This window comes from Lolium rigidum, chromosome 4 (genome assembly GCF_022539505.1).
Source record: "Lolium rigidum isolate FL_2022 chromosome 4, APGP_CSIRO_Lrig_0.1, whole genome shotgun sequence".
Lineage (NCBI taxonomy): Eukaryota > Viridiplantae > Streptophyta > Magnoliopsida > Poales > Poaceae > Lolium > Lolium rigidum.
This window is the reverse complement of record NC_061511.1, coordinates 154,694,015-154,718,470: the sequence shown is the minus strand read 5'-3', so window position 1 is coordinate 154,718,470 and position 24,456 is coordinate 154,694,015. Positions and strand designations below refer to the sequence as shown.

Sequence of the window (24,456 nt, the reverse complement as noted above, 5' to 3'; positions counted from 1 at the left end):
AAGCATCCCACAAGGTGCTACTGCCGCTAGGAGAGGGAAAAAGAGACTTCTAAGTGGAAAATTGAAAGAGTACTTAACTGCATCTGGGAACTATTAAAGCAACGGCTAGCACTCCTGTGTTTCTTTTGTTTATCTTCAGAAACTGAACATGTCATATTTTGTCAAGTTCACTGAACCTGTGTTCATCATGTAATGCTTGAGGAAACTGAACCTGTGTTGAGCATGATACATGTTATTTATGTGCACCGAACCTGCAGCAGTGTGTTAGATGTTAGCTTATTGCAACTGTGCTACTTATACATATTTATGCAAATGAATTGAGAATGCAAGCAAGTCCTGGAATTTGTTCCATTTATTTCAAAGTACCACTGCTACTATTTCAGTCAAACATTCACTTTATTTCATTGCACAAACATACATACAAGTGCATTACATTGCAAACAAGTACTGTCATTACACAACAATGTTTTCCTCTTGCCAACTACACTAAACTAGCACCATTACTGCAACTAAACCTGCTAAGAAAATGATACTGCCATATGCATGGTAACTGTACATCGTATTCCGGCAATTTGACAGGAAGTCAGGCACCGGCGACCGAGCTGTCCAGCCGCGTCCACCGCGCGCCGAAGATTCACCGGACGAAGACAACACCATCGCTAAAGCCACCATGAACCGCCGCGGCCGCCGGCCGCCGCCCGCTGAAGATGCACCGGACGAGGACGACATCGTCGCTCCAGCCACCACGCGCCGCCGTGGCCACCGCCCGCCGCCCGCTAAAGATGCACCGGACGAGGACAACATCTTCGCTCCAGCCACCACGCGTCGCCGCCCGCCGCCCGCTGAATATGCCCCGGACGAGGATGACATCGTCGCTCCAGCCACCTCGCGACGCCGCGGCCGCCCCCCGGCGAAGATGCTCCTGACGAGGACGAGGCCGTCACTCCAGCCACGACGCGCCGCCACGGCCGCCGCCGCCACGACCGCCGCCGTCACTTCCCTGCCCAATCTCCTGTCTCATTCCCCTTTTCTCCGATTCCAGCGAGAGAGGACGACGACGGTTATAACCACAACCCAGTCAATAATCCCTGTGTTGACCCTTGCCACGTCAGCGATTTCAGAGTGAAACGGGCATCACCCGAGATTGAACCGGGATTAGGGAGTTGAGGGTGCTCATTTCAGGGATTAGCAGTTTGAGGTTCAATTTCGACACCATCTACAAGGTCAAGGTTTTTTATAGACTTTACTCAATTAGGCGTGGCATAGTATGGCCAGTGTGGTCGAAAAATGTGTAACATTACATGCCATCTGGGAAAAGACTTGGGCGACCTGGGTGATAAACTGATTTTCTAGTTCTTTGGACATAGAGTGTTACATTTAAATGGTTCCATGAAGCTGCTCAAGTAATGAGGAGGTACATCTTGCCGCGCGCGTCGAAGATCACGTCCACAATCCACCGGCAGCAGTCGCAGGTAGCCTCCCGCAGATGCAGCGAGCCCGGCTCGTCGCCGGGGATGAAGTCGGCGAACTTGTCCGACAACCTCTGGATGCCGAGTGGGTCACCCTTGAGGACGATGACGAACTCGAACAACACTTGCCGCTCCTCCTCCTGCATGTCCGACGATGAAGACGACGGCGTCACAGACGACGATGATCTTGCAGCTCTGCTGCTGCTGCGGCCACGACCACGACCACGACCACGACCGCTGCCTCGGCCTCCGCCTCTACCAGACATGGCGTCGACTCTTGATGAGATGGTGGCGGCTAGGGTTGGGGTGAGAGGCGCTAGGGTTTATGTGCGAGGGACGACGAGAGAGCGACCCTTTTTATAGGTCGGAGGGAGGCGGGGCATCGGTGACGCTCATTAACGCCGACACGCAGAGCTAGGCGCGACGAGACGCTTTGCTGCGCCTCTGCGGGAACTGCACCATCGCTGCGCGCCAATAACTTCCATCGCGAGGTAAGCGACAGTTAGGTTAACTTGAATGTGCCGCTGACACGTCGGTCCCGCCACTCCTCGTGTCGCTTTTCGTTCTGTCCGGCGCGTCAAGAGCGTCCCCTGTGTAGCGCGGATGGGCTCGGGACGCCGGATACCGTATTGGACCGCGTCGCACAAAAAAAGGGCTTTGTGACACGCGATTGTGAATATTTTTTATCAAACGCACCTCAAATCCCTTTGGTAACGCTTTGGGGGACACGCCTGGAGATGCTCTAACAACATGCTGGGTGGTAGTACATCCGAGTGACTTAAAAACAACTTACCCTTGATACTCCTACTTTCATATCGGTTCCTCCGAAATTCTTAACGAAGAACGTGGTGCATAATCCTGATTCATCCCTGCAAGGCATAACCAGGAAAAAAATGTCAATTCATAAAATTGTTGCCATGCATGGGCATTTCCATACATGGGTGTGTTTTCCACGTTTGACAAACCTGTACCGAAGAACAGGTGCCTCCAGGACAGGATTGGACTGCTTTCTGACTTGCATCGTCACGTTGCTTAAGGTAAAAGTGGTTGGCATCCCCTCCAGCGTGTAGTAGACGTACGAACTGCTGCCTCGTATAAAGGACAGGCTTGTGACGTCAGCTATAAAAGCCAACGGCTAGATGCAATGTGGATATGAGGATCACTTAAGCTCGGGCTCACTTACGAGTTTTCGATATCCAATGTGCCTTTGTAGATATACCTATGATGGCACATATCTAATGTGCCCTAATAAGTGTATAGCCATAAGAGCACAAATCAAACGTGCCCTAATAACTACTACCTCCGTTTCAAGGAATAAGGCGCACGTGTATTCCAAGACGAACTTTGACCATGAAAGTTGAGCAACAAAATCTTGATTATATTATATGTATATAGTATAGTTGGATTCGTATTGAAAAACACTTTTTAATGATGCTAATTTCATACAAACAATTTTTATCTATTTAAAGTAATTCTTAGTCAAACAAAAAGCTCGTAAAACAAGGACGCCTTATTCCTTGAAACGGAGGTAGTAGTACATAGCAACAACATAGCAATTACGATGTATATAAATATTCACATGTTTCAAAATATGTTTAGGGAGTTTAAAAAATTGTTCACTTGTTAAAAAAATGTTCGAAGATTAAAAAAAAAGTAGACGGGTTTGAAAAATAAAAATATTTACAATGGAACAAACGTAAATAATTGTCTGTCATACGGAGTAGATCAGGTGAAAGAAATAGTACTCCGTAGTACGCGATGTGAGTTCTTCTTTCGGTTTACTAGTACAAATGCCCGTGCGTTGCCACGGGACCCAATTTTTTAAAAGTTTATCCCAATGTACATGTCAATATAGTACACATAAAAATATCACATAAAATGGAGCACATTGTAAGATTCAAAACAATTACCTATGAGGAAAAAAATAATATAGTACAATCTAATTCCAAAGTATGATATCTCAAGTTAATGATAATGAATTTTAAATAATCGATTTGTAGTTGCCATGCTGTTTCCTCAATCTAATTTGAAAGAACGAAATTCGAAGTTAATGATAATCAGTTTTTAATAGCGTATTGTCATTGCCATGTCGGCCTCCTCTGCTTAAAGTGTTATGTGTTTCCTTATTTCCACTGCACGCACCGTAAATCACCATTTGTGCCGCTCTCTACTCAGCTACCTCTATCTTCCCTCTCTTCCTCCCAACTGCATTATTCACAAGTGATGTTTGTTTTGCTTTTATTGGAGGATGAGTTGTGACGTCGTGTGAATCAGATCGTGTAACACTTTTAGCATATCGTGCGATTCGGACCGAGTAACGGTTCTATCATACTGAGCAATGATGGACATTTATTTTACATGTAAAGTGTCAGGACCGGCTGACGTTTCCATTTAACTCTTTTTTATATTTTGCCTTCATAGAACGGAAATTTTGGCAGGGTCAAATTTTTTCCAAGATATAAACCTTTTTAACGGTGAACTATTTAGTCCCAAGGCATGAACATTTGCTTTTGAACCTTGAACCATTTTCCTTAACACCTTTTCCTGAACCATGAACCAATCTTACGAAACCGTGAACCATTTTTCAAGACATGAATTTTGTAAATATCTAAAAAAATATAATGAAAATACTTTTATTTATGTGTGAATAGTTGTACTACCTCCATACCGGATTAATGGGCAATTATGCATTTCGAGAAACAAGTTTAACTATAAATTTGGTCAACAAAATATGAGATATACGCCACAAAAATTATACCGTTGGATTCGTATTCAAAATATGTTTTCAATAATATAATTTTTGTGATATATATCTTATATTTTATTGACCAACTTAGTAGTCAAACTTATTTCTCGAAGTGCGTAATTGCCCATTAATCCGGTATGGAGGTAGTATCATTTTGTTGTTGGTGACGTTATTAATTTAACGTCGGGCCGATGTCCTGTTATCTAAAATAATTTGTGAATAGTTTCCATGTTATTGAAATGTAAGTATGAAACTGGTTGTATAAAAATGGTAATTCATTCTTTCATTTTTAGGGGTTAGTAATTCATTGTTTCAAGATTAATAAAAAAGCTAGCTTGAAGATATACTTCTCCTCACTCACTCTATTTCCTTTCGCTGACTCACTGCAGGTCTGCTGCTCCTCGCTCGACCCACCGCTGGTCACTGCCCCGCCGCCTGCTTCTCCTAGTCCTAGGACCTCCTCGCCTCGTCCCTCTTCCCCACCCCAAGCCTCCCACCTTCACTTACCCTCACGCAGCACACGGGCGCAGTAGATGATGGTGTTGTAGGTGGACACGGCGGCGGCCGCACCGCCCTGGGCCTCCTCGATCTGGGCATCCTCTGCAGCGCGATAGGCTCATTCCGCCCAGTGGGCTGTCCGATGGCCTGGGTACCCTGCTCGGCCTACTTAGTCAACGGTGAGCGGTGAGCCATCCGAGATCCCCATTTACCTCTCTATTTTCTGAGTTATAATTTCTTGGTAAAATGATGATGACTTGGCCTAGATTGAACGAGTATATGTTGATTCAGGGCTACAAAATGTGATCTGCATAGTGTTTTTCTCAATTATTAAATTGCTTCTCCATGAAAAAACTTGAAAGAACACTGATTTGGTTATATTAGTTGTTGTTTCGGATCATGTCCCTTTGGAGAAGTGAGCAATGCTATAACACTCTATGAGCCAATGCTGAAACCTCGCACAAGTGCTGATCTGAAGAAAACCCTTATGCATCTGATGATTCAAGCAACCATTTTTGTAAAGCATGGCAGGAAGGCCACGTGGTAAATGCTCATATCCTGCTAAATGTTAACTACGATTGTGTGTTCTAATTGTAGTTAGATCCCCCGCTCCGTGCTTCTTACAGTACATTTTTTTGTGAATTTATGCAGCTATCATGGTCCTACTTTCCGTGATTGGATGGATGCAATCAACGCTCGCTCCATTGAGGATCGCCTGACAGATGAGTTCTCAACCATGATGCCCCATTTGATGTTTTTATATTTTACTTGCGCCACCCAGAGACCAAGTGTTGGCTACTGTATCACCACCACCTCGGATTTCAGTCGTGAAAAGTTTTCCTCGGGAAATTCTGTTGAAGTACTACTTTTCATAGTTATCTTATTTCGTTCTCCTTTTTCACTAAGTTACTGTCAGTAAAAATAGTTGCGTGGAGCCACTGATAGTTAGAAGCAGTTAATATGTATATAGTGTGGTCGTGTAACTCAGATAATTAATATCAAGCACAGACGTAAAACAAATAACTTGAATATAGCAGTACCATTATCACAAAAAATGTCACATGGATCGTGCATATTACACAAGGTTAAAAAGCTGAGTGGACAATAGACTTTTTTATTTTGTAGAGATATAATTCAGACTAATAGGACACACGAAGTCAGGTTCGGACCACCAGAGCAATCCTAGAGGCTTTACAGCCTCCTGAGCCGATGGTTCGTGTAGTACTGTATGGTCAACCATTGTCGTAGAAACGCCATGACACGGGTCAGTATAGATACACGAGTTGGGCCAAGTGTTAGACGATAAGTTGCTAGCTCAGCAGCTACTGCCTCAAAGACAATATGGTTCTCGTCAGTGGATTTTAAAACTCCTACAACATTTAGAAAACAACAAGAGTTAGAATACTCATGTATGTTAAGCAGTTTAGTAAAATCAACACTACATTCTAATACTCGTTGTGTCATCTAGCAGGTGTAAACTGCAACTTACTATAATTTGATATAGCGCAATATCGTAGACTCCAATTAGTGAACAGAAAAATGTGTCCCAGTTCTTGTGTGCATTGCTGTTGTACTCTAAAGATGCTTCTCACTGCTTTCCTCTCATTATCGATGAGAAGTTTTGACTTCAGATTGGTGAGTAGCCCACACACAGAAGTGGGTTGCAATATTAACTTGTATGAACCAGAACCTATCTCTGGAAGTTTAGAAAGCGTGTTACATTTTTAGTTGCATTATGTGCTTCCCATGGCCATGCATCTGCTGTGGTGTCTGCACTCTAAGATCATATTTCATACCTATTGGTGTCTGCCACACTGAATTTTGTAGGTCTTCCTGTTGCTTACCAAGAAATTTTGAAGAGCAGGCCTATTTAGTGTGGAAATTATGTAAACATGCTGACAGTGTTCCTTCCATGGCTTTCAACTTCCACTCATCCCATGAACATGAAGATATTCGTAACTGCTTATGTAAAATAGTACCGTTAGAGAAACTTTCTTCAGCAGGTCTTCACATTTGCGACTCTCTACAATTTCAGGCAATAACTTGCTTGCTGTCGTGCTAAATTTGAGTTCTTAAATTTGTGAAGGTTGTATACTTGTATTTACTTGGATCAAAGGGAAAGCAACCAGAGAAGTGGTGCAGAGTATCTTCAGTGATAATTTGGATAGAAGTCATAGTTGCAAAGATGCCTCCATTGTTGATCAAGCTGATGGTCAGGCTGATAAGTCAAGAAACTGCATCCTTGACCATCTGTATTGGATCAGAATGAACACTTACTGACATTTATCATTGGTTTTTTGGTTTCTGCCACTCTAGGAGTTCATGTTTGAGATAACTTTCAGAAGCTACTCCAGGAGTAGAGTATACTTGCATTTTGACTATGATCGTCCTCTTCTTCTTCAGGTATGTTGAGGTCCTCTTCAGGTGGATGAGTGCAATTGAGGTCCAAAATTGATAGTGCTATTCTTGCTGATGCAATTTTATTAGTGATGCAGATTTTATTACTGACCAATGGTTGTCTTCGATACAGTCTGGAGGTAATTTCTGAATATTATCAGTTTTTTAAGGGAAATACATGATGTATTCTTTAATTTAGTCTTTGTTCGTCACTTCCATGGGTAAAACGTTTGTGCTCATCTATATCAAGATAACCAAGAGTTAGAAAATAAAAAGATAGTCAACAAGATCATATTCATTTACTTATAGTCCTTGAAAGGACAAGTATGTGAACTTTCCCTCAATATTATTAGTTGCATCCAGAGTATTATGCCAGATTTTACTTGTTGAGAGACTATGTTGAAACCATGGTGCTAGTAAGCCTTAGGATAGAACTGATTATTACACTTTTTTTTGCTGTCTAGCCCAGTGTAGCCTTATCTTTACTTCCGTTGAATGACAATAGAAGAAGTAGCTTAGTAGGTGTATAGGATCCAACCTAATTTTTAATTATCTGAATTCACCTACATGTTACACTATCTCTACGGCAGTTCCAACTAACATATACTTTTGAGAAAATTTCCTTATATACTCCAAATTTAGCACATAGATGGCAAATGAAATAAATCTGTGAATCAGCACATGGATGGCAAAATAAATCTGTGCATGTGACATTCATATGACTTTCCTCGAAGTTGATCATGCCAAAGTCAACATCATGTTATTTGGGTGCAGGGAGATGCAGGAGATGCAACAGTTATATAAGATGAAAATAAAGTTTGAAGCAATTCCATGAAAGGTATATCTTTCTTTCCATCCAAAAGCATGAACATAAACTTTCAATACTCAGGCATATACTTTCCAACCAATTTAGAGGAGAGACAACCATCATGCCAACCAATTTAGAGGTGTGATCATCTTATTTGTACGATCTAAAAAACAGGTTACTCTCTAGATGTAAAAGGAAACATTGATTAGGCTAGAGGCATTTCCTACATTATGACTGTTCATCTTGAGGACGCCTTGACGCTGGCAAATAATGGTGGGGCGTTTCATCTCCTTTGGAATCCTAGAGTTTTATATGATGAATCTGGGATCGAGTTCTTTGATTTGTTGGTGCAGATCAAGGAGTGTATAAGCGGGTTGTCGCTGCAGCAGTAAGGAGACGCCGTAGCAACATCACATAATAGTGCTCACAGGTGAGGGGATTCCCATTGGTTTGCATGTTGCGGCATTCTTGAGATATATTTATTGCAAATTTCCAGTGTTTTATGGTCTGTTTGGAGGTTTATATTGCTACTTTGTCATGTAGACTCTTTTATTCACGATCCGAATCGATAGGAATAGAAGAAGTGAAGGTTTATTAGGACGTGTCTAACCTGAAATCCCACATGATTTCTTTGCACCATATGCATCTTCCAAAAGGTGCTGATCAATAGAAATTATCTACGGATCGGGGTGCATAGGAGTAACTCATACACGCAATTTCTACAAATTACTACTTTTGTCGAATGCATGCAGGAGCACAATAGCTGCCCCATTATATTAGAGGAGAAATAAATACACTACTCCCTCCGATTCAAATGATGGGGAATTCTCCCTGATGACAACCAATTTCAGAAGGGCATACAACTTAGAGGTGTGATTACGTACCTTCACTCTCCCTGTTGATCCGAACACATGTTGTAAACTCTCCCTAATGATCCGCATACACCTTTGTATTAAAGGTGTGATTCCTGGAGGTCTCTCGCCCAGCCATGCTTGAGGGTACCCTTTATATGCACGCACCAGAAATCTGATGGGCTTCTCTTTGGAGGTGTGAAATTGTAGAGATCTAGGGCAAGTACCGATCTAGTTGCTGCGAAATGATGTAGTTTCCTTTCTTCTGTGCTGATGCAAAATCCCTAAAAAATTATAAACTCTATCATACGGAACTTGAGAAGTGTGAATAATACGGAACTACCAGATCTAACCAAGAAAAGATTATAAACTCTATCATACATGATTTTGAGAAAATTAGAAAAATTGGTGCGTGGAATTTAGAATTTAGTCCTCATACCTATGGTGTGTAACAAATTAGAAGAAACAAGATATTAGATCAAAATCATCTACGTCAGAAACAAAAAACTGATTCTGTTGGCCATAGGTATCATGTAGAAACATGTGTACAAAGGACTTGAAAATATAGCAGAAAATTATAGGAAATGGGTTACTTTCCCGCGTGTTATGGCAAGTAGTGACGCCCAAGAACTCGAACAGCTGTCAGGGAGGTCAACCGCTGTGTCACCAGTCCATCATAGTTTAGATCCTCCACTCTGCAGCCACACCGATGACGGCAACCTGGTCCGATTCAAACTGCAATTGGCTAATCTCCTGCTCCGCTGCATCAACAAAAAGATGATTGGTTGATTGGGGTAAAACGTGATTCTGGATTGCAACATGGTCCGTATTTGGAAGCTGAAGAGAAATTCAATCCGTTTCAGAAGAATTCTACTATTTTTAACTGGAGGATTCGGATGGGAGTTGTACCACGCAGGTCGGGCGGGAGGTGGTCCTTGCCGCAGCTGACGCTGCTAGTTGACTCGAGGTACTGGTCGACGAACCTGGGATGCGCCGCGAGCGATGCCCTCAACACGGTGGCCATCTCGATCTGGATCCACGCCTCCCACAGCAGGTGCTCCCTGTACTCCAGCATAGCCACCGGGTCCGCAACATCGTGGTCGGCGACGAACGCAGCATCGTGGTCGCTCACGACCCTGGATCCGGTCTCGTCGCAGAGCTTGAGGCGCATGGAGGCGGCGACCACGGAACCCACGTAGGAGTAATCGGTGCGAGGAGACGCCGCGGTGTTCACGAATCTCGTGGAGGACGTCGCAGCCAGGTGAAGGGTCTCGACATGGCCGCCTCCATGCGCGGGGCATGTGTCCGGAATTCAAGCGGTGGCGACGAGGAACGGATCTGTGGTGTGTAGAGGGAGGGAGACTGGGAGAGGATAGAGAGGCGTTGACGATGCGGGTGCATGAAGGATGACATAGAGGTAGCGCGAGATTTGTTGGGCTCGGCCCATTTGTGCGCCAGCGACGCTCGACGAAGCGACGACCAAACGTTTGACGTATTGCTGCTTGGCAGAATAAGGAACACCTTCCTCCTTTTTAAGTAGTGTAGATGTAGAAGGTGTACTCCTAGTACTAGGAAACCGGTAAAAGTGGTGTATAGGATCTCCCCACGCCTCCCCTTCCCCACGCGTGCCCGCGCCGCCGCCCGCCCGCCCGCCAGCCGTCGCCCCGGCTGCTGCCGGCCACGTTTGCTGCTGCCGTTTGTCGTTGAAGCTCCGCCTTGCTTTTCTCGTAGCTCGACTGCGGTCTCCCTCGGCGTCTCGTAGCTCGACTGCGGTCTCCCGCGGCTAACCCTAGCCTCCGGCCTGGCTCAGCCGCTGGCTTGGTTCCGGTGCCGCCGCGCCTTGGGCTACTTCCTCCCGTCGCCTACACATCTCCACGTCATCACGACCACAACCACGATCTCCGGTGCTCGTGCTGTTCTGCCTCGTCGCCCTGATCTTCCACGCCCGGATGAGGCGGCACGAGTGCCTGACCTCCGACCCAGCCGCCGCCGCCGCTGCCGCTGCGGTGTACATCCCGTTGTACGCTGGGCTGGACCTGATGAGGTATGAGAACCCCGACGTCTCGCCTCGCGACCTCGTGGAGTGGCTTCTCTGGCGGCCCGAGTGGCGCGCCATGGGCGGGCGCGCGCGACCACTTCCTGGTCGTCAGCCGTGGCAGCCCAGCGCTACCAGCAACTCCTTGAAGACCTACCCCGGGATCCGCAACGCATCTGGTGAGTTTTGTTGCACCCCACCTGTTTGTGACAATGTCTGTGCTATGTTGTGTTCTGACTTGTGAGATGTAGATCCATGGGTGTGAATTTTATAATCTCAACCCTAGTTAACATTAAATTATTGGAACACGGTGCAGTACACGACCATCTCACCTTGGGTTTTCCCCTTGGATTGTTGGTATGCATGCCAATATGCCATGACAGCCTATATGAGCTCCCAAGCAGCCTGAGACATGTTGTGACTGTCATCTGTTGCGTATAGATGTTGCAGTGTATAGGCACGCCCTACCTTTAGGTTATTTATCAATTTGTCACTTCTGCTTTCATATGTTTTTTTCTTTTTTGAGTAGCAATTATGGTCATGCATGCTATTTTGGTTTTGTTAAGGGGCAAATAGAGACGTTTCCGTTGGATTGTATTATGGTAACCTCATCTATCTTAACTAGGACTGAATCCGAACAGTCCATCCAATATTACATACATTTTGCTAGTTGGGTCATTAGTGCTTTGTTCCTTCAAATAATAAAATGTAACTTCTGTTATTGTAGACACGATTCTGCTGGATGCTGAAATTGAACCAATGGAATCTTCACTGAATAAAATTTATGTCAGTGGCTCATCTATCTTAACTAGGACTGAATCCGAACAGTCCATCCAATATTACATACATTTTGCTAGTTGGGTCATTAGTGCTTTGTTCCTTCAAATAATAAAATGTAACTTCTGTTATTGTAGACACGATTCTGCTGGATGCTGAAATTGAACCAATGGAATCTTCACTGAATAAAATTTATGTCAGTGGCTCATCTGATGAATTGCCAATAGTTGCATTTGTATTCAAGTATGTGCACAACTAATCCCCATCGACTATACCATAGTGACCCCGCCGGTGGCTAGCGGCAACGACGCAGAGACACATTGACGTTGTCCATGTCCATCTATGACCATGCCGCTAGCCTAACTTGAGAACATCGCCCTATGTTATATACATGTCATCCTCTCCCTTTGCCTATATGATATGTCAGTCTTGCAGCAACTATATTTTAGATTTCTCGAATCTTTATGGGTGTCCTGATTGACCTTTACAATCTCTTGGTGTCTGAAGTAGTAACATTTTTCTGGAGTAAACTCCGTTTTAAGCCACCGCTTGCTAGACAAATGAGAAGTATTTCTGATCCAAGCGTTTGCTTGTAGTTTACATTAAACTATCTTTTTGGTCACCGTCAACTGAGCATCATGTGATGCAAGTACTCTGAGAAGGAAGAGGAGTATCTGCCAAGCATATATTTCTTGTTAAGCCTTAATCTCTAGCTTACCTTATTTATGTGGTTGTGCATGTTGGTAACCTGACAACTCTTAACTAGCTAGGCATGTGGTAATGCACATACCAGCATGTGTTAGTGGGTGAGTGGTTGGTGGCGTATGTGGTTGTAATTAAAACAAAATCCTCACCAGAATTTTCAAAAGAAGTAGAGAGAAAAAAATAATTGGGCTGTTTTATAACACACTAGAAACGTTCTAGTTCCAACTTCTCCAGACTAATATGACACCTTTCCATTTAAACACAATAGAAACAGTTTTCGCGTTCTAACTTGTCCAGACTGATATGATACCTTCCATTTAAATACAATAGAAATAGTTAGAGTTTATGGTCTGACTGATATGATACCTGTCCATTTGTTATTTTTGCTTGGTTTCATCATTTTGGTTGTCCGTTTGTTATCTGCCTGCAATTATTGTCGTTAAGTGCTTTGTACATCAGTAGAGTGTGCAGAGGCTTTCGGGTTTTTGAAGAGTACAAATTTATCTAATCATATATTGTGTGGTAACTGGATAAGTAAATGTTCCCAGATTGCCGATATCTGCAGGTTATGTAATGCAAAGTATGAGCATTGGAATTCTTAGTTTAACTACTTTATCAATATTCAATAGCTAATGTTTGCAGTGTAAGATTACTTAGTTAAATCAATGGCACTTTCTTTTCAATTACTCAACTAAGAATTCCCTGGTGGCCTAGGATTCTCGTCCTATTTCGTCCTCAGCTCCTTGTGATCCAGCTAAAAAGGTATGCAACGCCTGTGTGGAGGATTTACTCATCCAATCATATGTGATTTGTTGTGGTTCTATTCCTGACGAAACTGAACATACACTACAATGTTAATTGTTAACTAAAGAATTCAGTTATATCTTGTTTTATTTTCGTAGAGATGTTTTTTAGCTTACACCAATGGGCCGACCTAACATTATATACTGTTGATGTGGTGCACCTTTTGTTTATCTCTACGGCTACTGCGAGTATCAAATTTGCAAATGCCACCAACTTCATATTGGGAGCTATGCCAGTATGTTAATATCTGATATTTATTGGTGTCATCTTCCTTCCTGAAATCAACATTTCCCTATTTGTAGGAGCTTCAGTAAGGTTGCTCATCAATGATCTGCAAGTGTTTGTTCTTGGTACTTGCTTGATTGAGGAAGAAATTGGTTATTCCTAAATGTGCTATTGCAGATCCACGGTAAGCTTAAGCTTATCCTATTTTCTTTATTCGATCCTAGGCTAAGATTCATCTCATGTTCACTAGCCTTCATTTTTATGTAATTGTTTCATTGGTCCGTGGCGCCGACCATCCTCTGTGTGAAAATTTAGCTTGCTTTGCTACTAAATATCATTTCCTGCATTTGTGTATTTAGCTTGCAATAAAATAATGTAAGTGCCGGTTCATTTCATTGTGGAAGTTATTCCGCTAATCCTTTAAAATATATATAATACTGGAGAGTTCTATCACATTGTTAAAACACCTTCACTATACTATCAATTTGAAAAGAAGATCCTTGAAAAGAAGAGGTCTTGAGGTGTGAAACTCAAGCTGGCAACTAGATACAATTTGTCTACTAATTTATTACTCCAAATATCAGTGCAAGAACAATGAAGTTATTGTTTCTTAATATCAGTGTTTTATCTCTGAATTTACTGCGACACCTGGCCATTATTTCATGAGGAGGTTTATTTAATAGCTTTATGCAGTATGATCAAGATCATGATTGTGTGACTCAGTTATGGCAAATTATCACTTTTCATGTTGTTTCTTTTCTATAATGTCTAAAAAAATGTCAAGCAGTCTAGCTATGTTTTCTAGTTCAAATATATTCTGAGCCGAGTGTGTTTGACTTAGCATGGAACATGGTCGCTCCAGATTAGTTTTGGATAACACATGTACTCTGACCGGAATCCATTATTAGGCAGATAATGTTACTGCTATGAATAATTCCTTTCGTTTAGAGTAACGGTGTTTTGTAACTCTCCTAGGAACTATATACTTCTTTATTTATGGTGATACTGAATTTTGAATTCTGAAGGCGCTGAGCGATATGTGTCTGCATTTTGGCGTGGTTCATGTTGAGGTTGAGCTTCTGAAGGTAACTGAATTATTTCACATTGATTGTTTGTTATTCTGTGTCCATCTTGATATTTTTCGGACATTCCATTGCCGAATAGCTTAGCTCTAGAAATAAAAAGAGGCTTGCAGGTTGAGGATCATGTGGTCGTTTCTGGTGATGCAGATGACCACGCGACGACTCATTGGAGCCTTTCTTTCTGCAATGTACTTCATCATCTGCCTGTCACCATGGGTTGAGGATTATGCTAGCTCTAGGCAGGTACCTAGTGATGCAAATAACCTCACAATAGGTTGAGGATCATGCTACACTTTTGGTTGCTTAGCTCTAGAGTTTAGGAGAACGTGGTCTTAGGATTCTTTTTCTGAATTATGTTAACTGAAGATTACATGGAGCGTCCTGGAGGAGTAAACTGCGTTTGCAAACTGAATTTTGTTTTGTGCAAATTCAGTTTGAATAAGAATAAACTTAAGATTATGTCTCAGAATGATGTATTTGATTCTTCTTCTGGCCCGAGAAAACTTATTAAGACTATTACTGGGTGTAAACTTTGTTTGCAAACTGAATTTTGGATCTACACTGCATTTGTAAACTGAATTTTGGATGTGCTTCTGGGGCACGTCTTGGATGTGTCTCAAAACTTTTCATGGCACATTTTGGATGTGCCCTCTAAAGTTTTCGGGGGCACATTTCAAAGGTGCCCTCTAAAGTTTTCGGGGCATATTTCGGGTGTGCCCGCAAAACTTTTTGGGGCACATTTCGGGTGTGCCCTCAAAAATTTCCGGGGCACATTTCGGGTGTGCCCTCAAAACTTTTTGAGGCACATTTCGGATGTGCCCTCAAAACTTTTCAGGGCATATGCAAAATATGCCCTAAAAGGTATACCTATGAGGGCACATTTTTGAAATGCCCTTAATACTTTCCGAGTAGCAAGTAAATTCGGCACATTTTTTATGTGCCATTAAAAATATTGAGGGCACAATTTACACATTTAAGGGCACTTAAAAGTGCCCCGAAATGTCTACCGTGATGTAGTGTCTGTCGCTGTAGAATCGATCTAGTACTTGTTCCTTGACACATTTCGCTCACCGTTGTTGGCTGCGGTGGTGCGTCGCCCTGCCTGCAGTGGTTCACCAAGAGGAGGAAGAAGGCGCTGTTCGACGCTCTGAAGAAGGTTAAATCAGGTACGTTGGGGCACGATCCCCGCACTGAAATTTCTCTCCTGGCAGCCACTCATAACTTGTCAATCTTTTCTTGACGCGGTTTGAGGCTTACCATGTGCAGAGCTCATGACCTTGGGGTTCATCTCGCTGCTGCTGACTATCACGGCGAGGTACATATCGCGCATCTGCATCCCGGAGGGAGCCGCGGACACCATGCTGCCCTGCCGCCTCTTCAGGAACTCGGAGCAACAAAAGCCCAAGGCCCACGGCCGACGACACCTATTTGAAGCTCCGACCAATTACACCTGCCGGCCTGTGTTTGGATCCCCCGGTTCTTACTTTTCTTCTGTCTGCTGCGTTCAGATTGTATCCCCATTCCTCAATGTCAGGACATTGTAAAAATGTGTGCTTATACCTGGAAAATGCAAATGCTGTTTCAGGGTATGGTGTCGCTCGTTTCAGCCGATGGGCTACACCAGCTGCATATCTTTGTGTTTTTCTTGGCCGTCTTCCATGTAACGTTCAGTGCTATTACGATGTCACTGGGTAGAGCAAAGGTAAAGGCTAATTTCTCTGGTGCCTGTTCTCAATTTCCAAAAGTACAAGCTTGAAATCACTCTGAATTTTTTGATGCAGACACGGATATGGAAGGAGTGGGAAAACGATACTTCCTCCATCACTTACGAGTTTTCATCTGGTAGTGTCTCCAGTTCTCCATTATTAGATATATTGTCGTTCCATGGTTCACATAGAAAGGAAAAATACATCACCCCAGCTGATCGTCTTCGTTGATCCATCTTCGCGGGTCGTTCTGCTGTTGCTATTACTTTTCTTTTTTAGGTTAGACTATCCTAGAACCTAGTCTGGGTTGTAAGCCTGATATTTGACGAGTACACAGCTCGTTTCTCTTGTGATACTGTTGGTTGCATCTCAATGGAACCAGGGGGCTTTGCCCCTTTTTGTCTAAAAAAAAAATCACCCCAGCTGATACCTTTTTAATCTGCAGTTTTGCAATCTTTTGTGAGGCACATTTTTTTTTGTAAGTTGCTGATACCCATGGTCCATATTTTCATTTTCCAGATCCGTCAAAATTCAGGCTTACTCACCAGACATCTTTTGTGAGGCAGCACGCAAGCTGTTGGAGCAAAAGCACAATTATGCTCTATGTCGTAAGTTATCTCATGACTCGTCCTAACGATAGTTATAAAGTAGCATATCGTATCAATTTTTCAAGGTAAAATGTAAATTTAAGTTTTCAGATTAGTACGATGTCCAAGCTTTGAATCTATCTGCCTCAGGCATAATTTTTTTTTTGAAATCACCTCAGGCATAATTATATTTCTACTGAATACATAATATATTTTATAGTGTATAACATTCTAGATTTCTATTGTATGTCAGATAGTCTTACTTCTACATTATTAGTGAATATCAATTTATACTTACTTCAAAGAAATCAATTAGTACTTACCATTGTACACTTCTATTGAATATCAAAGATGTATACTTGATAAAGTGATCTATCTCCTGTAGAAAATACGGAATAGGACCCCCTTTTTTACAACCGAATAGAAGGTTTTAATTAGACACTGGATTTTCAAAATAGAACCATCAGCTACACCCAGGTGTTAAACACTTCGAAATAAAGTTCAAACATCATCATGACTTCTTTTCCACATAATGTATATACAAATGCTTTAGCTCAGGAGCTTGCTATGATTTCATTATGTATATGATAAAAACATTCCTGTTAATAAAAACATTCTGGGAATATCAGCATTAACAAAAAACAACATAAATAACAAAATTATAGAAAACAACTAAACACACCCCTTTTACATTCATACATAAAATATCAATAGAAAATATACCCCTTGGGCGTGGCTTTCCTTGCTTTTTTGTTACCATCTGCATCAGAAACAACGGAGCTTGCCCTTTCTGATATCACACTATCTTTCATTTTCCTCCTTTTAAGCCCGGTAGAGAACTCGCCTCTACCATCAAGCTTAGAAAGGTCTGAGCAAACATTGCCATAAAAAACTGGATCAGTGGTGACTAAACCAGGTGATGTTTTGTCGAACCAAGGATTACCATCGATGGTAACGCCACAAGATTTTTGAACATCAGGAACTCTGGATTTTCTTATAAGACGATCTGTATCTTCCTCTTCGTCATATTCGCTGCCATCTTCACATTGAACAAAATTTTCAATGGAGACAACAGTATCCTGGGCCGTCGTAGAAGATGCACCGTGCACCCCAGTAGAACCAACTCGGTTGACTGTTGTTGCCTCAGTAGAAAGACCCTTAGTAGCAATATTTGTAGGCTTCATACCTGGTGTCTTCATGGTCTCCACATCATTGCCGTCTGAAGACCTGGGAGCCAATGGACTAGATATATTGGCAACCTTGGATGGATCTGGACTGGAAGTACCATGCATGTTGTTTGGGCTCGCTACATTATGTGATCCATCAACACCAAGCTGATGAGAAAGATGCGCCAAAGATTTATCAACCAGTATAAGATCAGAATCATGAAGTTTAGTACACTCCTGAACAACCGTGCCAAGCAGTGGAATCATTCTAGCTGCAAAATTTCCAACTATGTTACCAACTTTCTTTTTACGCTGCATATTTGTAGAAAATAGAAAATACTTAAGATAATATACTAACAGGCGGATCGAGTATCATAAAAAATCTAACTAAAAAAATATCAGAATAGTAAAATGCAACTCTATAATTTTTTTTTGGAAACTAACACTCACCCGTTTTGGACAATTATTAGAACAGTTGGTATCAATAAAACGTTGAAAACCGTCTGAACCATAAAAAAATCTATGGTCCATAACAGATTTGGGAAGGTCACCACGCGGAAGACCATAGATTTTTTGGTGGTTTAGACGGTTTTCAACGTTTTATTGATACCAACTGTTCTAATAATTGTCCAAAATCGGTGAGTGTTAGTTTACAAAAAAAATTATAGAGTTGCATTTTACTATTCTGATATTTTTTCTTTTTATTTAGATTTTTTATGATACTCGATCTGCCTGTTACTATATTATCTTAAGTACTTTCTGTTTCCTATAAATATGCAGCCTAAAGAGAAAGTTGCTAGCATAGTTGGAAATTTTGTAGCTGGAATGATTCCACTGCTTGACACGGTTGGTCAGGAGTCTACTGAACTTCATGATTCTGATCTTATATTGTTTGATAAATCCTTGGCGCCTCTTTCTCATCAGCTTGGTGTTGATGGATCACATAATGTAGCGAGCCCAAACAACATGCATGGTACTTCCAGTCCAGATCCATCCAAGGTTGCCAATATATCTAGTCCATTGGCTCCCAGGTCTTCAGACGACAATGATGTGGAGACCATGAAGACACCAGGTATGAAGCCTACAAATGTTGCTACTAAGGGTCTTTCTACTGAGGCAACAACAGTCAACCGAGTTGGTTTTACTGGGGTGCATCTTCTGCGACGGCCCAGGATACTGCTGTCTCGATTGAAAATTTTGTTCCATGTGAAGATGACAGTGAATATGACGAAGAGGAAGATACAGATCGTCTTATAAGAAAACCTAGAGTTCCTGATGTTCAAAAATCTTGTGGCGTTACCATCGATGGTAATCCTTGGTTCGACAAAACTTCACCTGATTTTTTATGGCAATGTTTGCTCAGACCTTTCTAAGCTTGATGGTAGAGGCGAGTTCTCTACCGGGCTTAAAAAGAGGAAAATGAAAGATAATGTGATATCAGAAAGGGCAAGCTCCGGTGTTTCTGATGCAGATGGTAACAAAAAAAGCAAGGAAAGCCACGCCCAAGGGGTATATTTTCTATTGATATTTTGTGTATCACCACTACTAATAAAAGACCCAGAGGGTTTGATCCAACCCATCTTGGCCATCCAACCAGTAAATCCAACGCTCCACAGTCTTTCCGTGTTTGACGGAGCGAACAACCCCACGATCGATTTGTACCTAATTTTTCCCCTCGCTCGAGAAATCAATCCAGAGAACACCACCCACGATGAGAAAACCACTCATCAAGAAACAACGATCGAACCAACAGTCCAGAAGCGAACGCCCCGCTCGCCGCCGAGGCGCTCCCGCTCGCCCACAGCCGCCAGCTGCCGTCCCACGAGAGCTCCGCCATAGCCTCCAGGGGGAGGCCACCCGGCATGTCCCTTGAACGCGGGGACCGGCACCCGCACCCGCTCTACAACACTCCGGTGCCGCCCGCTGCCGTCCCACGAGAGCTCCACCATAGCCTCCACGGGAGGCCGCACTGGACGTCCCTGAACGCGGGGACAGGCTCCCGCCGGCACCCGGGCCCCCGGGCCCGCTCTGCAGCACTCCCTGCGCCGCCGCTGCCATCCCACAAGAACGCCGCCATAGCATCCATGGGAGGTCGTACTGCACGTCCCTGAACGCGCGGACAAGCTCCTGCCGACACCCGCGCCTGCTCTGCAGCACTCCCGGCGCCACCCGCTGCCATCCCACAAGAGTGCCACCATAGCCTCCACGGGAGGCCACACTGCACTTCCTTGAACGCGCGGACATGCTCCCGCCGGCAGGAGCACCAACCCTGAACGCCTGTCAACGCGGAGACAGGCTCTTGCGGCATGCACACATCTGCATTTTCTTCAAGTTCAGGTTCGACTGCTTCCTGTGCCCCTGCTGCAATGAAACAATTGGACTGAAGTCATTTTCCTTTTCAAACATGTATGAAAGCAATGACCTTTATTTTTGAAACCAAATCATATTCACTAAGATTTTTGCTAGGGAGCATAAACATATACAAAAGAGGTGACATTTGTTTGTGAAGCCAATCTGCTAAGATTTCTGGCTCAATGGGGAAGAGCTCGAGAACAAATGCCATGTTGCTTTGGAAGATTCAATTTGACCAACTAAATCTAAACATTCTTAGATAAGGGTTGCACGGTGAAAACCAAGTTGTACAGTGTTCAATTGATCATAAACAAGTAGAATTTTTGTCTGATTAAACAACACAACACACGTTCGGAATGCTACCAAATCAGTAGTAGATCAAGTTGTTCTTCCTACCGCCTGAACGTGGTATGTTTTTGCTGAATTTAGGAAGCGGCACGGCAGAGATTGCAACTCTCAATAGTATAAAACTGAAGTGGGATTGGACAAAGCAAACAACAAAATGATTAGCTGAGTTTGAGACACCTTGATACAATATTTTGGATATGTGGCCAAGTACACGTATGGCTGCAAATTTAGGTTTGTTGTTTTACTTAATGCATGGTTCTAAACCACAATTCATGTGTATAAACTACGTTTGCTTTGCTACTGGGTTTTACAAAGAACCAAAACTATGTTAGTGGTCAAGAACCAAAAAAGAAATGGTTGAATAATATCAACTCTCATCTTCCTCCGGTTCAGGCAAAAATCCGAAACGCGGTCCATCATAAGAATTAACCATATGCATGAGCACGTATTCGAAATGCATCAAAACCACCAACCCAAGAACTATTTTTCTAAGCAACATACAGGCCACGAGTCTGAGAATAGAAAAAGCACATGTATTTGACATGGTAACTGTGTATTGATATCCATATGGTTGGCACTGGAAAATTTCACAATACTCATTTTGTTTGCTTATAAATTAATTTATATAGGGGTTAATGGGGAACAGTCAATAAATAAAATTAACAATACATAGGACATCAGGTTATTTTCAGTGATGAACTAAAGCCTGTCATATAGACAAACATCCAAAATAGACACATTAATTGTATAATTAGGCTTACCACACCAAACTCTACAAGATATGCACCACGATTCTCAAGACGGCTGCCCTTCCCAACCTTAGCATGGAATGATGGAAAGTTATCACTTATCAGTGACACATTTGATAGGTTAAAATACAATCGAGCCTGTTTACAGAAGTATAAACCAAATAAAAGGCAGCTAACCTGTCTAACAGGGACACTAAGATCACCCGTGCTTCAACATACTCGAAAAACCCCACGTCATCTGTACTATTCCAGTGACCACTTCACTCTGGCCTTGCTCAACATATGCTTTAAACTCTTTATTTATCTGCAGTGAGTACTGAGTACATCATTTCTCAGTTGACTTGATTACATGAACATGAATATGGTTTGCATAACTGGTGGGCAATAGACAGTTACTACCAAAGCACACATGGAAATGGGCCAAACAAGGGAAATTGGGATAGCGTAGATGAAACTGAACAGTTTTCTGAGTATCAAACCACTGTGAAAGCAAATAACCTTTGACAATACCCCCACTATCCAAGTAGGAAAAAATATGTTTAGCCCTGTATCTTTCGGCACTACAGCACACCCAACTTCAACTACAAATAAAGCTTGGTATATGCATATCGTATAAGATAGTCAGACAATCCAACTATGACTACAAAGCAAGCTTGATATATGTTTATGTGAACATCGTATAAGAGAACCAGACATTGGACTTTGACTTACCACAGTCAATGTCGAGTGTGTGTTTACCTTAGATCGAGAGGAGTAGCAGCTAAATCTCAAACTTTCGAACGGGTTTTCGTAAAACTAATTCCATCAGAAGAACAAAGAATCTCAAACTTTCGAACGGGTTTTCATAACCTACATGTAACATTTCAAGTGTTCTTACATCCAAGTCCGTAAAATCTAACTTTTTTGAGACCAGGGCGAGAAGACAGAATGCATGATTCAGTTTGTGAACAAAATACAGTAGCCAAAACACTGAACAGTGAAATTACTTTTAGATAGAATACTATTTGTTACAAAGGTAAATGAACGGCTTATAGCATCCTGTTGTGCGACTATTTATGTTTTCAGAACCCTGTCCTCCTCAATATCTCAAATGGAATCTGAATACCAAAATAGAGCTAGAATTTTGAATTCTAAATGAAATCACCTAACTTGCTAGAACTATTGCGGAGACCTGTGAGGTGAGATAGGTGGCTACTGTTGTTCTCTCTGCAATTGTTGCGGCTATGGCGCCGAAGGAAATGGTGGAGGGGATACCTGGCGCCCACCGATGGCCTCCTCCAGCCGCTGATTCAGAGCCCCTTTGCCTCATCCACATCGTCGATGTCCCCGCCACGTCGACCTCCAGCACCATCGTCGTCCGATCGGATGCCGCCGCGTGAAGAAGAGTGAGGGTTAAGATTACAGAACGACGCAGAGGCATCGAACGCCGGTGGCTGTGGCTGCGGATCCGGTGGAGACGAGGTACGCCCCTCCACCTCCGGTGGAGCGAGGATTAAGATTAATGGTCTCTCACACATTCTGCACCACCAAAAAGTTTACTTTAGTGGAGTTGTCAATGGATGAGTAGAAGGAATAAAGCATGCATGCATGCTTTGGGACAGACCTTGGTTGTATAACCTTATTAGGGAAAAAATATGAGAGAAATCAGACACAAGATCAGCTCGATACATGTGGTGGGTGAAATGGTGATGATCAATCCAGTTGCATGGTAGATGTTTTTCTAAACTAAACAGAATTAGACAATCCATTTATCATTTACATTTACCCTGAAGCATATGGATTAAGCTGGATAAAAATCATCTCTGAATGATAAACATGAAAGTTAGAGCTCTGCAATGTGTTTTTAAATAAATCCATAAACTAATATTCAGTAGGTTTATCTATTATTGAAGATTGACACCAACACCTCGACTGCAGCAAAATCATTGGACGCCCTCCAAACTAAAAACAATCTTCTACAAGCCAAACTGGCGACGACATTAGCACTGAAATTATCGAAGACAATTGGAAAATAATCCTGTAACATATAACGTGCCAAGAAGCATATAGGCCATGAGTTAGGAAATAGAAAAGGCACATATATTAAATATGGTTACTGTGTATCGATATCCATATATCTGGCTCTAGAGAAATTTATAGGAGATAAGATTTACACAGAAGTAGACATCTTGCAAAATGCATACAAGTAAGTTTTGTAGAATTTCAACATTCTTCTTCTTCATCAGCTGTTTGCACAACTCCATCTTCGATAACTAACAGCACACCATATGCAATTTTTTACCCAAGCATTATTTCATCTACATGGTGATTCAGGTGATAACACTTACCTATTGCAAATCCAATCAGAGGCATTATTTCATCTAAATGGTTTGTCCAGAATCGAGATACCAGTCTAATTCTCTCACACAAAATTCTACAGAGACCCATCTAGAAATTTAGCTTGCTTCACATGGATGTGTATTTCTACAAGGCGAAGCGGTAAGTTATGATTGTAGTGTACCAATGTGGGGTCGCGCATAGACGGAGAGAGAGCCAAGAGAGACGGATGAGAGTGAGCTGTGGGGGACTGGGGGAGGTGACGGGGACAGCGAAGGGCGTGTCAATTTTGGCCTTCGGGTCTGCGTGGCCCGTGGGTCCTTTACTTTGCCTGCTATATGAGCTCCAAATAAAAAATAATAATACTCCGTACGAGTTCTAGAAAATTGTTTGGGAATTATTTGATGATTTTAAAGGGCTTTTTTTTGGCAAAAACTGATTTTCCTATGAAGTATCGGGTTAAACAAAGTTTGATCCATTATGTTTTATTCATATTTTATATTTGTTTAAAATTATATATTTATCTAAAAATATTTATTGGAAATATATCAAATTTTGTATCATCAAAAATCCGTAAATATGCAGGTCACAAGTGGTTTGTGGATGTTAAATTTCCCGGAATTCTTCACGGTGGATATTTTATTCGGCACTCTTGAACAGGTATACATATTTCGCTCTGTATCATGATACTTATTTCATGTTATATCGTTATTCGAAAACTAACTATTACTACTTAATAGCTTCATATAACAGATATTAGAAGCAAACTAGCATACAATTTAGTGGACTAGGAGTTGAATGATGATATATCATAAATCGAGACTCGAAAAGTGAT

At 42.3% G+C, this 24,456-nt stretch overlaps 2 protein-coding genes and 1 long non-coding RNA gene across 6 annotated transcripts; 2 read left to right on the top strand and 1 right to left on the bottom strand.

Moving 5' to 3' along the window:
* The first annotated feature begins 4,614 nt into the window (after nucleotides 1-4,614).
* On the top strand, nucleotides 4,615-9,307 carry LOC124706064. Of its 4 annotated transcripts, XR_007004263.1 has the most exons (10): nucleotides 4,615-4,892; nucleotides 5,098-5,256; nucleotides 5,365-6,716; nucleotides 6,800-6,925; nucleotides 7,030-7,116; nucleotides 7,209-7,250; nucleotides 7,885-7,948; nucleotides 8,272-8,574; nucleotides 8,671-8,788; nucleotides 8,877-9,307. It is a non-coding gene; the product is annotated as an uncharacterized LOC124706064 (long non-coding RNA). The 4 variants fall into 4 exon arrangements; XR_007004261.1 differs by having other exon boundaries at nucleotides 8,272-8,788; XR_007004264.1 differs by having other exon boundaries at nucleotides 7,201-7,250; nucleotides 8,272-8,788.
* Nucleotides 5,721-10,235, bottom strand: LOC124706062 (NADH dehydrogenase [ubiquinone] 1 beta subcomplex subunit 10-B-like). The gene is made up of 3 exons (XM_047237721.1): nucleotides 9,679-10,235; nucleotides 8,803-9,530; nucleotides 5,721-6,083 (listed from the first exon to the last, which is right to left on the bottom strand). The coding sequence occupies exons 1-2, from the start codon at nucleotides 9,938-9,940 to the stop codon at nucleotides 9,451-9,453; spliced, it is 342 nt and encodes a 113-aa protein (XP_047093677.1). The 5' UTR covers nucleotides 9,941-10,235; the 3' UTR covers nucleotides 5,721-6,083; nucleotides 8,803-9,450.
* A 483-nt stretch (nucleotides 10,236-10,718) lies between these two features.
* Nucleotides 10,719-17,746, top strand: LOC124647660 (MLO protein homolog 1-like). The gene is made up of 10 exons (XM_047187567.1): nucleotides 10,719-10,983; nucleotides 11,719-11,824; nucleotides 13,493-13,499; nucleotides 14,341-14,400; nucleotides 14,545-14,640; nucleotides 15,506-15,563; nucleotides 15,664-15,857; nucleotides 15,983-16,099; nucleotides 16,179-16,239; nucleotides 16,623-17,746. The coding sequence occupies exons 1-10, from the start codon at nucleotides 10,719-10,721 to the stop codon at nucleotides 16,778-16,780; spliced, it is 1,122 nt and encodes a 373-aa protein (XP_047043523.1). The 3' UTR covers nucleotides 16,781-17,746.
* The last annotated feature ends 6,710 nt before the right edge of the window (nucleotides 17,747-24,456 follow it).

What these genes read in the sequence shown, in the direction of transcription:
- LOC124647660 (XM_047187567.1), top strand. Translation starts at nt 10,719, where the DNA reads ATGAGGCGGCACGAGTGCCTGACCTCCGACCCAGCCGCCGCCGCCGCT. An exon ending in TCTGAAGAAGGTTAAATCAG is followed by an intron (nt 15,564 to 15,663) that starts GTACGTTGGGGC and finishes TACCATGTGCAG; the next exon opens with AGCTCATGACCTTGGGGTTC. An exon ending in CCAATTACACCTGCCGGCCT is followed by an intron (nt 15,858 to 15,982) that starts GTGTTTGGATCC and finishes ATGCTGTTTCAG; the next exon opens with GGTATGGTGTCGCTCGTTTC.
- LOC124706062 (XM_047237721.1), bottom strand. Translation starts at nt 9,940, where the DNA reads ATGCGCCTCAAGCTCTGCGACGAGACCGGATCCAGGGTCGTGAGCGAC. An exon ending in CCTCCCGCCCGACCTGCGTG is followed by an intron (nt 9,531 to 9,678) that starts GTACAACTCCCA and finishes TTGTTGATGCAG; the next exon opens with CGGAGCAGGAGATTAGCCAA.